This window comes from Salmo trutta, chromosome 10, assembly GCF_901001165.1.
Source record: "Salmo trutta chromosome 10, fSalTru1.1, whole genome shotgun sequence".
NCBI classification, from domain to species: Eukaryota; Metazoa; Chordata; class Actinopteri; order Salmoniformes; family Salmonidae; genus Salmo; species Salmo trutta.
Genome location: NC_042966.1, coordinates 34,218,322 through 34,232,841, shown reverse-complemented (window position 1 = coordinate 34,232,841; position 14,520 = coordinate 34,218,322). Strand labels below are relative to the sequence as shown.

The window sequence follows — 14,520 nt, the reverse complement described above, 5'->3', positions numbered from 1 at the left end:
TAGTATGCTTAGTCAGTGCTGTACACAGATTTATTGATTGAGACATAACATTCCAATCAAACGTTCACATTCACTTCAATGCAAGACTCCTTTAACATTTTACTATATCATCACAGCAAATCAAACACTTTCATTTGACACTTCTCACATTAAAAGGCCAAATCATTTGACAGACAATGCAGATATACCACATTCGGAAATGAAATAACCCTTGTTAAATGTTTGTAGAGCAGATCAAAGTTAAGTATTTACAGTAGACTTAAAGATTAAAATGAATCTAGTCTACAACTTTATTGTTTGCTGCATTTACATAATTTCACACTCAGACTTTGTTAGCATGAACACCGGATATCAAATTACATATCCAATTGCTATCACACATCCGATTGAATTTCACTTATTAAAATAATTTTAGAATTGTACAAATCTGATACTGTATATACAAATGCAATACACCCGCTTGACCATAGCAATGCACACTATATTCACCATTAAAACTGAATTTGTTTGGACCACTTTGTCCAGACAGATATTTGGTCTTTTTCATGCTAATGAATATCAATGATGGACAACACATTCATTAATTGATTAGAGCTGTGACAGTAAGTTCATTTGCCCCGATTGACTGGGTCACCAATAAGTTCTGGGCATCGCTCCTCTCCATTTGTGATGCTGTCACACTTGCGGAGTAGGTCGTAGTTGATTCTGTCAGTTATGACACTGTCTTGCTTGTATTGGGGGTGCTTGTCCACAAACTCCCTCATCCATTTAGCCATGGTCATCAGTTCACCTACATCAGCAACAAGAACAATGTGAGTAAAAATCATGTTTATTTTTTTTGTTGATAATTAAGATACATAAACAAGTGCATGTTTGGCATTTAGAACCCTGTACATTAACATTTTAATGTGGCTCGAGTTCAGATTCAACACTGTAAAGCATTAAGGCTGCATTTTGACAGGCAGCCCAATTCTACACTTTTTTTCACCAAATTGGTAATTTCACCAATCAGATCTGCTCTGAAAAAGATTTGATGTGAAAATACCTGATTTGATTGGTCAAAAGATCAATTAGTGAAGAAGAAAAAAAAGTTCAGCATTGGGCTGCCTGTCTCAATGCAGCCAAAGTGTTATCAAACCTTGTTGACAGCGTCAGCGAGCAACATGTGCCTTCTACTACTGGAATGCCGCATGCTTTTGCTAATCTCCACCAATGATGTGGAAAGCCCACAACAATACCTCACAAAACCCTGTTACCCAACCCAGAGTCAAATTGTCAGTGCTAATTTGCTAAATATACCGGAGGCACGTCTCTTGATGAGCTTCAGGTAGTTCAGGATGGTGCATCTTGTATCAACATCCACCTCCATGTTTTCTAGGTAGCAGTTGAGGATTGGTATCAATCCTTGAAAAATTCCTTCCTAAATGATAAGAAACAACAACTTATGGTTTAAAGTAAAGAGTGCAGTAGAAAGATATATTATTAAAAGAGATTGAACATGACCACTTACAAATTAATAACATACTGTACAAATTGGAATTCGTAACATATCATATGATATGCTTTATCCCCCCCAGGACGTTACATACCATACAAAATGGATGACGTTGTACTACTGTCTGAAATTATCCAAAACCGTTATACCGCATCGTTAATAAGCACCTTTCCATTGATGATTGTGTCAATGCTCATCAGTGTGTACTCATTGTCACCCTCACTGTCCAAGCCATTCTGGGCAGCCGATGAGGAGCCATCGAGGGCAGGGTTGCAGCCTATGGGAGGACACAAGAGAAGCTTTAGCATCAACCTGTTCAGGCATTTTGTGAAAACGCTCCCCGACCAGGTTTCAAAACACTGGAATCTGACTCGCATCCTCTCACCTTTATAGATGTCCTTCCGGAAGTAAAACATGCCCTCTTGGACTGCATTTCTTTTCTGGGCAACTTTCATGTTTTCGTCAACCTTTTGATAGAAAACAGAACACGTAAATGGTATATCATTACCCTACATGCACTAGAATTTCCTAAAGTTCAGCTAATTAAAAGTGCATCAGAAGAACAGCTGTTTTCACCTTTGACAAGGGGATGAGAAAGTCCAGTTTATAGGACAGTATAACCCTGGTGAGCAGGACGATGAAAACAACGAATGCAGAGTTTTCAAAATCGGTAAGTTGCACCTGGAACAAACAAAAACATGCACTCAATATTTCTACATTACAAACATTGTACAAAAAACAGACATACATGTAAATCCTTTTTGCAAGTATTTACTTAAAACAATATTTACTTAAAACAATGTGTATTTCAGGTAAATATCCAAATGACATGCAATCTTGTGTGTTAATAGAGTTGTAAGGCTTACGCTACCTCCATGGGACGGAACTCAACTCGCCATCCAATGTCCGAGTTTGGAGGAGGAGGTTTGAACCTCATTGTCTGCCAGTTGGTTGACTGCAGATTCTACAAGACAGACAAATGTGACTATATCAACTAAAATGCCTCCTTATAAAATCTAAAATTACAGGTATCGGTCTAGTCGCAAACAGTCATGTAGTCACTATAAGTCAGTATAGGGTGGGTATCATTTTTACCTCAAAGTGATCAGACTCGTTTTCATCATCCAAGTAAATTTTCTCTTCAAATAGTGAGAGCGGATCCCGTATGAAGAGATGGGCTATGTGTTGGGCTAGCAGTTTGTCGATCCCTACAAAAACAGATTTTGATCACTTCTCTATAGAAGGTTTAAATGATTAAAATATGAAAACACATTGTTATTGTACAAACAAAGTTTAATTGCTTGAAAAATAGATAAAAAGTTTCACATTTCATCTTGAAGTCTATTTCACCAGTCACTTATCCTTCACCATATTTTATTATTTCTATACACCATCTAGAATCGAATACTCAGGTCATTGTTACAAAGTTCTTTACCTGCATCCAGCAGCTGTTTGTTGATCTCCTCGTCTATTGTCAGATCTATGTCATTGTACCTATCGCCACAGCTGGAGAGGTAGCTGTCGATTGAATCATATCTGGATTTCAAGATTCGAAATTTGTTGGTTTTCAAAGGCTGCAAAGAAAACACATTTCCATGCACATTGAAAGAGAAGTCTGAAAAACCACTTGACATTTCAAGGAACAAAGCAGACAAATAACTGAAAACCTGTTCTGGCTAACATAATTGAACACCAGGAAATCAGAGAAATTAATAATGCCTGTCTGAGCCTGACACTATCTGAGTCTTAAATTCAACCCGCTGAAGCAACTAGCAACAAGCGAGTTGGCCTTGTTTGGCTGGGTCATGTTTCTTTAATTAGGAGCCAGTTTTCCTGATTCATCTGCTCACCTCCAGCCCCCTCTCTTCCCCAGTCCTGTCATCTACCGAGGCAGAAATAACTCCCCAGCGACAATCGATGTCTGACACATAGCCTCTGTAGAACGGCGAAGCAGCACTGAGGGCCATCTGTAAACAGATCAGCAGTTAGCGTTCCAGTTTCCACCACAGAAAAGGCACTTGAAACAACCAAAGCGTTACTGAATACTGTAAGGATTCAAAAATGTGGTTAACCAAAGCTGTTTACGACACCTTTGAATTTTTCTATTACCATTTTGAGGCAATTAATACTTTTCCTGTATGTTTTCTAAGAAAATCTTACCATTATAGGGCAGAATGTTGCTAGTTGGTCATAAAGGTACCTCGCCTCTTCAATGCTGCAAGCTTGGAATGTCACCTGGAAAAACATTATAAAAAGGGTTCAAGTTAATTTAAAGATGAATCAACCTTCTTATATAAAACATGTCCATGACTTTAAAAATATTCTCTAGTCTAGTAAATTAACATAAGTATACCAGGTTTATAGTCCTATAATGTGTTGCGTATACCTGAAGACAGCAGTTGCCCATTCCAAATCCCATGGCATCCATGTAGATGTGATCAGGGAGAGCTGCCCTGGCAGCCTCCCCATCATCTTCCGGAAACTTCTCCACAAATGGAGATGGGGTGCATTTGTCTTTAAAGACTAACAAGGAGAAAGAAGCACAAAGGAAAGTAGATACTGATAAGCTAGTCGTTTCAACTAATAAAAAATGTTTTCGCCAAATTTGGGGCGATGGGTAGCCTAGCGGTTAAAAGCACAGGGCCAGTAACCAAAAGGTCACTTGTTCGAAACCTCAAGCAGACTAGGTCCCCTTGAACAAGGCCCTTAACCCAAATTGCTCCTGTAAGTCGCTCTGGATAAAAGCATCTGTTAAATTACTAAATTGTAAATGTGGCCTAAATTTGACCACTGAAAATAAAATATGACTAAATGTATTTGACTGAAAGGAGTAATTATTGAGTGCAAATGGTGAAGACCTGTTTTGATTTAGACTTACTGGGTACATTGATCACCACCTTCTCTCCTCTTCTGTGACGAATGTTTCTGGTCAGGGTGCTGAAAAAAACATTCACAACATACTTTGTTTAATGGGATGCAAATAAAGAGCTCAAACGTCACATATCATGCAGTGACAACAGTGCAAATACCTGTGACAAACTTAATACCATAGCAACCTCTATAGAACAGTTGGTAGAGCATGGTGCTTGCAACGCAAGGCTAGTGGGTTCGATACCTGGGACCACCCGTATATCGACTATATTGTATATATTATTCAATCCTACCTGAATCTTGGGTGTCTGTTTATGGCTTCATCCGGGAAGAACAGTGATTTTGACACTCCTTTTTCAACAGGTGTTGGCTTGTATTCTGGCTGTGTGAAACCTGGGCAGCCTAACCTAAAACCATTGTTACAAGAATAACAATGTTAAGGTACTATAAATCAAATCTAACCATTTCAAGTGATTTAGTGAGTGACAATAGGTAGTTAACTACCTTGGGAATGACGTGATGGTGGCAAGTGTTTCATTCTTATTCAGCACAGATGAGGCCTCTCGCCTTCGCTTCCCCATGTTGTCCTCCACTGTGTTGAACTCTGACATCGTCCCGCCGTAGGGTTGCCCCGGAGTCCCTTCGATCATGTAGCTGCCATACTCTGGCCTCCAAAGGGTAGGATGGCTACCAGGAAAAACAATGCATTATATATTTTAATAAGCCAACTTCCATTTTTAGAAGCCATTGAATAATGTTGTCTAACAAAACAAGGTCACTGTCCAACAGAGCCGATAGTAATTATGCCAATCTTTCACATTAAAGTAAACATGTTTTTTTGTTGTTTTTTTAATCTGATGTGAGCCACTATCTCAGCGGATGGAAAGCGCTGTGGGCAATGCATTTGTGCTACAGGGCGCGTGCTCTTCAATATGTGCGACAGAGAGGCAGTAATGAGGAATGCTACAGCTATAGTTACAATTCCCCTGGGTTAAGTCAGCTTCACAGATTTAGCACGTCATGGACAGTTAGCAAGCAGACTACTACAGTGAGGCTTGTACAAAAACATTCACATCAAATAGAGATGGAGGCTTTTTAACCCATGTTGAAGACATTTAGTAACCCAGGGTAGAGCGGCAGGTTGAATACCAGTGCATTTGTAAGGTAATAGTTCAAGAAAACAAAACATGTAAAACTCATGCTGAAGTTGCAAACTTGTAAAGGAGCTTTTGCATGAGCCATGAAGGTAGTGCCACTTTTATTGTATTTTTTTATTCAAAAGTTGCAGAACAGGCTAATGGAACACTGCCTTATGCAGTGAAAGAAGCTGTCTTTAGTGCCTGCAGTGTAAACCACCCAAATGAGTTAGCATAAGTAAGGCCGATACATAGCAGCCAATTTCACACACAACACAACCTGGTCATTTTCCAAACAGATTTAAAGATGACTTACTTGGGGTTGGTCTTTTCTCCTTTGTCTTGAAGGGTTTCCAAAACCTCCCCACCATTGAGAACAAGACGAACCTTTCCATTTTTCTCATCCATTTCAATCAACATGTATTCCACCTAAAATGGCAAAAACATTTAATTTTTGTATTTTTTTTTTTTACATAAATTCGTATTTCGAACCATAAAAACTGTGTGCAAATTCAATGCCTTTCATGTTAAAATCAGTTAGGCCTACTGCACATGTTGACATATGAGACTAGAAGACACCAGAGGCTTTCAACATCAATAGGATGGTGTGGCCTAAATCGCAAAACATTTTTTTCTATTCTCCAATGACAATGCAAGATTATCAGCCATGAAGCTAAACTTTGTTGTTGTTCATTAGACCAGAATGGTGCAGACCATGTCTACAAACACCACCTTTCTTTCCAATGTGCGTCACTGTGTAGACCCAAAGCCTTGATCCATACTTCCCAAGATCAAAACGGGGCGCCATCACATCCATTCCAATTCATCAATTATGTTTCCTTGACTTTGACTCTAGTACCCTGTAATCCCCCTGTCTGAAAGAGGGATTAATCTGTAACAACAACATTCCACATGAAATTGAGGCACACTGAAGGCAGCACAGACAGAAATCACATATCGACTACATCTAGATGCTATGTGCAACTTTTTTAAAACAACCCATCGACATGCCAGATGCATGTTAAGGAACAACTTTTGAACATGTTTAGAAGCATATAAAGCTCATAAGAAATCTCTCAAAAATAAATGTCTGTGCAAACCATGTTAACCAAACCAAAATAAACATATTTATTCCGTTTTAGACATTTACTTACCAGACCATTTTTCGATGAGACATATTTAACACGTTTGTATTATTAAGTATACATCGGTTCTCATGAAATGTAAACAATTGTATAGAGAATAAATGTTTTTTTAAATAAAATATTTCATACACCGAATGGATAGGTTGATGTTTTACGGGGTCAGCCACACTTGTGTGGTTCCTCTGGAGCAAATTCGGGTTAAGTGCCTTTCTCAAGAGCACATCGAGGTATTCAAACCAGCGACCTTTCGATTATAACCGCTAGGCTACCTGCCGCTCCTAGCAACAATATAAACTGTTCAATGGCCTAAGTAACTGAATAACACATCAGTTACTGATTCAAGTTGTCTAGATCTAAAACAGTTATGTAATGGTCAGATGCTTTGAATGGGTTCATTGTTTATGGACGGAGTATAAAACATCCAAGCATTCGCTACAACTACATGTACTGCATGCACTACTATCCTGACGACATGATGTAGCCTAAAACACTTGTTACACTTTGCTGCAATTCGGTTACAGTCTTTCATCTGCACAACCGAAGTTGGCACGTTGGCAACATAGTTACAATTTCACTTAACTGGTGATAGAGCAGACTCACTGACAATGCCATTGTGTGGATCACATGAAAATGTTTGTTATGCAAAAGTAAAAAAAAAATTTAAAAAAGCATGTTATGCAAAGGTTAAGCAATATGACACTTACCTCATCCCCCCATAATAAAACATCTTTCTGTCGTTCTTTCACCTTGTTATAGATGTTGAGAAACTGAACAATGCCATGTTTCCTAACATGGTCTGCATACTTTTTGGTTTCTTCCCAGTTGAGCGGTGACCCTTTTGACAGCAAGCCCATATCGCAAGCGTTCGGCTATTTTGTTTAGCTATCTATAATTTTTGCTCGGTAACGTTTTATCCAAGTTCAGCGACGTAGCTACTGTCAACAAAACAGAACTTGAGCCCAACCAACAATGGTCTTGCTATTTTAACAGTAACGCTGGATACTTGTTAGCTAGCCTACAAGGGGGAGGCCTTCACACATCTCTTGTTATCTAACGTTATCTAGCGAGCTAGCAAGCTATTAAAATTACCCACTGACACAATGTCCCAAACGCCAAGGTTGTCCCCCCCAGCAATACCTATCTAATTCAGAATAGCACCTAAACCTAAATAGATTTGCCTTGATGGAATCACTTCTATATAGTGAGGACCGGTCAATTCACTCGACTATCCAATAATCGTCTGTTTCAGTGTGCAACACCGAGTGAACAAAATTTCCTTCCTTGTACTCTTCACACTCACAGTGACTGGAACACGTGTGACTGTGGGCGCGTTTCTCCGCTCAGACGTTTCCCTATGCTTTTGTCTGACAGATCTTTACAACGCCTGGAGAGATATTTTACACATCAGCTAACCACATCATATGTTATAGCAATCTGCACATCTATGACGTTGTCAATCACTTAAAACCACAACAGGGGAACGCGACCCTACGTCACAGGCGGAACGCGTCATTATGACTCGGCAATCTTCTCCTCCTCCCTCAAAGCGGCAGGGAACCGCTATATTACTGCCGCGTTCATAACAACTGGGAACCGGGGGGGAAAAAACGAGCTCCAACTAGGACAATCTTTTGAATGGTCATCCAACTCGGGATTCCAAGTTGGAAACTCGGTCATCCTTTGTATTAGCTCCGACTTTGTAGAGCTCCATCATTGTAAATACGAATTTGTTCATAACTGATTTGCCTAGTTAAATAAAAGGTTAAATTATGATTTTACCTCGGTTATTTACGAGTTCACAGTTGTCTTGAAAGCACCATAAGGTGTGTCTACATTTTTTTTTTAAATATTGTAACGATGACAATGCAAGTGATAGATTGCACGTACAGTGCTGGTCTTTCACCTAGTTTCCCATTTTTGCCAAACTGGGCGTTATGCCAAAGTCATAGTTTGGCATAATAGAATGAGTAGCCTAGCATATAGCCCAGGAATAAATGTGTTGAGAGCTATGTGGCTGACACCACACCGTGCACCACTCTGTAAAATTCATAATACTTAAAAAAAAATATGTAGCCTAATAAACTGTAAGAGAACATTAGGATTGGTCTACTATCTGTTCCAATATCACCACTTAGTCAGAGTGTAATTAATACATTGTGTTGAGACGCCAGCCCGGAGGAATGCAAGTAAAGTACGGCTAAGGGCCGGTGTCAACTGGGACCAATGTCGGCCGATGAAACAACGGAAGCCATTCATTTTCAATGAAAGAAAAGCAATGAGAAGCGAAGTGAGGCGAGGCGGGGGACAGTTGGGCGATGCAAACATAGGTGAGACAGCGTGAAGAGAGCGGGACTTAAATTGGGAAAATTGGGACTTTATGCAAATACTCGTCTTTTGATTGACCAATCAAAGCTCACTATAGCTCCTAACCCCTACTGGATTGGCAGTTGATACCTAGCCTCTTCAGGCGAAGGTAAGCAAAACATTGCTTGCTCCCTCCTGATTCAGCGCAAGTTCGGACACCACGCCGAGGAGTGATCCACATCTACTACATTGCTTTAGGATAGGGTGTTTTTTTTAACAGTCGATACTTTTCCATCCAATTGGCGACAGATTTTCATGATGATATTATTATGAAGAAGAGCGAAATAATTTGTATTTGTCAAACGGCAGCCAAGCATCGATCATCATGTCACCAGAATAAGACCCTCTGTATTTATTGTAAAGGAGCATCAAGCTTATCACGTGCACTTTTACCACCCTTGTGAAGTTCATCATAATTTAAGTAATCTGTAACCTAATAAACTGCATGTTTCTTGTTTTGTATTAACACTCATTCCCTGAACTTGCTTCCCGACTCTCAGTGCACAACATTACACTCATAAATATCAAAAAGAAGTAACAAATACAAAGATAAACTAATTGTAGTACATAAATACAAATTAAGGGAATCAAATTATTACACCATTACCCTATTGCTAACAAAAAACACACAAATAAAACTAAATTGCACAAATCCTATATCACACAAATAGAGTAACACACTTATAAAGAGGATAACCTGATTATTGCACTTCAAACAAGAAACACACAAACTAAATTGCACCACTGCCATTTAAACCCTGACCTTTCTTGCCTTCCTTGATGCAAAGTCATCAATTACATCAAAGGAATCTGCCCAGTGATTGCATGGTTAATACTGATGATAGCAAGGCCACTAAAGCGTTCCTGTGACATGGTGGACCTCAGGTAGGATTTGATGAGCTTCAGCTTTGAAAAGCTCCTCTGCTTCAGCTACGGTCACTGGAAGAGTAAGTCAAATTCTGAGAGCAGTCCACAAATGTGGATATATTTCTGAGAGCTCCCTTGTATAAATATCAGCAGCTCAAGCAGGGTCATGGTCTTTGATGGAAAGTCAGGCAAGTTCTTCAGTTCCTGTGCAAGCTCTCTGCCATCCAAGTCTGAGTGTTCTTTATAGTGCAGTGTCATACTAAGGGCCTCACGTTGTTCTGTCAGCTCCTCATTTGAGAGACTTTGTAAGGTTGACAGCACTCCAAACTTCTCTCCCACATTTTCCAATGTGGAAAATCTTTCCTGAAGGGCTGAGATTGCAGCATCAACAACGACATTGAAAAATGTCACCTCCAGCTTCTTCAGGGCATCACTCAAAGGCTCATCAAATGATTCGAATGAAAAGTGCCGCTTTGTGGACCACATGTTGGATCTGTCTCCAGATGTCATACCAAACCCCTGTACAGATGCTGAAACGGTATGATCCCACCTCCTCTGACTAGGACTGGGTCTCAATCTTTATCACAGGGTCTTTGGTTTGATCCCTCACCTCAATCAGTGCCTCTCTCACAGCAGCTGTCTGATACCTCAGTGGCTCGACACTCTTAACTTCCCTCTCCCACCTTGTCTCAGTCCACATCTTCAAAGTGACGTCCACATGTTTTTTCAGGATGGCCCATCACTGTGTGGAGGCTGAGAACAAGGTGTACAGTTTGTGTAAGATGCCAAAGTAACCTGTGGCGTCGACAGAACTTTTAGCAGCATTAGCCACAACCAGGTTCAATGTGTGAGCCCCACATGGCACAAATAGAGACCTTGGATTCATTTCCAGGAGTCTGGCTTGGACACCTTTGTTTTTGCCTCTCATGTTGGCCCCATTATCATAAGACTCCTCTACAGTCCTCAAAAGGAATTTTTAACTCCTCTAATCTTTTGAGAATCAGGGATGCCAAATGTTGTCCCGTGGACTCCTCTGCTGCCAAAACCCCCATAAAATGTTCTAATCACAACTGACAACTGTTCAGTGTGGTTGACATCTGAGGTGCAATCTAGAATGAGAGAGAATAGTTTTGCCAACTTGATGTCACTCACCATTGTTGAAATTACCTTGCTGCTCAACAAATCAATGAGTTCATTCTGTATTTGAGGGTCAAGGTGTCACGGTTGTCGTAAGAACGGGACCAAGGCGCAGCGTGTGTAGAGTTCCACATCTTTATTCCAAAGTGAAACTTTGCAAAACAAAATATATCAATAAACGAACAACGAAACGTGACTACGTGGTGCTACATGCACAATACACAAAACAATATCCCACAAACACAGGTGGGAAAAATAGCTACATAAATATGATCCCCAATCAGAGGCAACGATTACCAGCTGTCTCTAATTGGGATCCATACCAAAACACCACCATAGAAATGTTAAACTAGGACACCCCCTAGTCACGCCCTGACCTACTACACCATAGAGAAACAAGGGCTCTCTATGGTCAGGGCGTGACGCAAGGTCCCTTTTTGGAAACGGTTAAGGTGCTCTTTCATGACGGGATCAAATTGTGCCATCAGTTCAACCTCTTTGAGGAAATTTCCATTTGATGGAGTGTACAGTGTTTCTGTGTGTCCCCTTAGTGCCAGATTTCTAATTGCCGGAGAATGCACAATTGCAGTCAGACGTGTCAACACCTCTCTCGATCTTATCCTCCCAGCCTCCATAAGTGCCATCTCATGCTTATCAATTGTTTCCCCTTTTTTTATCCTCATTGCCAGTTCTTTCCATGTTTTCATGCAGTTTTGGTGTTCTGGACTGCTGTCGTGTGAAGTCAGCAAAGAACTTGCATGTTTCCAGTCTGTCAGTCCTGAGTTTGCTAAATTTATTTTCTTCTTAGAAAAGAGTTTGCAGCAGAAGCAGAAGAGGCTGTTGTTTCTTTCAGAATATACCAACCAACCTCTAGGGATGTTTTCACCACTCACCAAGGTCTTCCTGAAATACTGGTGGTGGCAACTTCTTCCATCACTCTCATTCCTTTGGGAAATGAAAAAAGTTAGGTGGTACCTCACTTGGTCCTCTGCAACTAGTTGTGTCCGAATTCTGTCAGTCAGAACTGAAGGCCAGTCAGCAGGGTCTGTAGACAGTGGTTCATCCTCAGCAACAGGATTTGGTGGGGATGCTGCTACAGGTATTTCTAATGGAGAGCACATGGGCCTTAGTTTACACATGTTATTCACAGCATTTATAGTGATGGAACATCCCACATACATACCCAGTAATAATAAAATCATTGTTACCTACAATATGGAAACTTAAAACTTTGCAAAAGGGAAATTATTTATTTTGTTTATGTTATGCAGGAATGCACACATAAACACATGTGCGTGTACCCACACACACACACACACACACACACACACACACACACACACACACACACACACGTGCGTGTGCACACAAACACACCTGAAGAATCCTGCTGGGGGGAAGTGGAAGAAAATGGGTCTTCATCCTCATCCTCATCCTCAGACAACATTTGTGAAGACGCCTGTGTGGCTCAGGAGGTGGATGGCTCCTCATCCTGAGGCTCCGAGATGGTTTCTGAAGAGGCCTGTGTGGCTGAGGAGGTGGATGGCTCCTCATCCTGGCCAGTGCCAGAGGCTGCTCCAAAATATTTCAGAGGTGCCCCTGAATTTGCATTGAAATACAGCATGTGAGTCTGACACCCTAAATACATTTGTTGCACAATTAAATATATATACACAATATATGGAACCAAATGAACCATACAACCTCCTTGGCTAATTCTAGGCATAAGACACCCCAAAAGACTCAATATATCACAAAAGATACAAAATATCAGCATAATATAGTCAGTCGTCTTTTAAGTTAGCCTACAGCATTGGAAATTCCCCTTATTGAGCTCAGGACCTAGTCAATACAATCACAGAAAACCTTTATGATGTCACCTCAATGAAAGTTAACCAAATCAATAATGTGCTAGTTAGGTTGTAATCGTTTTGCTGCAGGCTACACGCATTATCATGATGAAACTGTGTGAAATTATATCCAATATTATGTAAGCTAGTTGGACAGAAAATGGAATATTGTCGCCCTATGTGTAATAGCATAGCAAGCAACATAGCAACATAGGCTAACAAACATAAGTGTTATACTAGTCTATTTCATTACATGCATAATATTATACTCATAAAGAGATGACATAGCTGCATACTTTTATCTTTTGCACGTTTCTCCTCTTCTTCTTTCCTCTTTTTCCTAAACTGGGCAGCTGATGGCTTAGACCTTTTCTTATCCATTTGTGTTGATTTGGCACTCGAGCATCAATACATTACCCATCCCCCAACACTGTCAACCAAGAGTCAAAACTAAACCAATTCACCTTGGTGGTGTGCAGACTGGTTTTATATTATTCTTAACGATTTCGCACACACCAGAAAAAAATGCAACAACATGTCTGTGAAACTATATATTCACAGTATTATAAATGATTTGTGGTTTATTTGGTAGCATTTTGTAGTGTGACTGATTTGACTAATTGCATTAGTACTGTACAAAGTAAGAGGTGCGCTATTTGATAGATTCCCCCGCTCCCCCTACCTCGGACTTCCAGTTGGGAGACTGTTACAATAACCTGACTGTTATACTGTTACAATAACCTGACTGTTATACTGTTACAATAACCTGACTGTTATACTGTTACAATAACCTGACTGTTATACTGTTACAATATACTGTTATACTGTTACAATAACCTGACTGTTATACTGTTACAATAACCTGACTGTTATACTGTTACAATAACCTGACTGTTATACTGTTACAATAACCTAACTGTTATACTGTTACAATAACCTGACTGTTATACTGTTACAATAACCTGACTGTTATACTGTTACAATAACCTAACTGTTATACTGTTACAATAACCTGACTGTTATACTGTTACAATAACCTAACTGTTATACTGTTACAATAACCTGACTGTTATACTGTTACAATAACCTGACTGTTATACTGTTACAATAACCTGACTGTTATACTGTTACAATAACCTAACTGTTATACTGTTACAATAACCTGACTGTTATACTGTTACAATAACCTAACTGTTATACTGTTACAATAACCTAACTGTTATACTGTTACAATAACCTAACTGTTATACTGTTACAATAACCTGACTGTTATACTGTTACAATAACCTGACTGTTATACTGTTACAATAACCTAACTGTTATACTGTTACAATAACCTGACTGTTATACTGTTACAATAACCTAACTGTTATACTGTTACAATAACCTGACTGTTATACTGTTACAATAACCTGACTGTTATACTGTTACAATAACCTGACTGTTATACTGTTACAATAACCTAACTGTTATACTGTTACAATAACCTGACTGTTATACTGTTACAATAACCTAACTGTTATACTGTTACAATAACCTGACTGTTATACTGTTACAATAACCTGACTGTTATACTGTTACAATAACCTAACTGTTATACTGTTACAATAACCTAACTGTTATACTGTTACAATAACTTAACTGTTATACTGTTA

General features: G+C 39.6%; 1 protein-coding gene across 1 annotated transcript; it reads right to left on the bottom strand.

The window, feature by feature from the left end:
- On the bottom strand, positions 1-7,501 carry gclc (glutamate-cysteine ligase, catalytic subunit). The gene is made up of 16 exons (XM_029765382.1): positions 7,352-7,501; positions 5,819-5,931; positions 4,871-5,053; positions 4,660-4,773; positions 4,374-4,432; positions 3,882-4,018; positions 3,656-3,730; positions 3,346-3,462; positions 2,931-3,069; positions 2,591-2,703; positions 2,367-2,459; positions 2,072-2,176; positions 1,881-1,962; positions 1,663-1,772; positions 1,300-1,420; positions 1-790 (listed from the first exon to the last, which is right to left on the bottom strand). The coding sequence occupies exons 1-16, from the start codon at positions 7,499-7,501 to the stop codon at positions 609-611; spliced, it is 1,893 nt and encodes a 630-aa protein (XP_029621242.1). The 3' UTR covers positions 1-608.
- Positions 7,502-14,520: the final 7,019 nt, after the last annotated feature.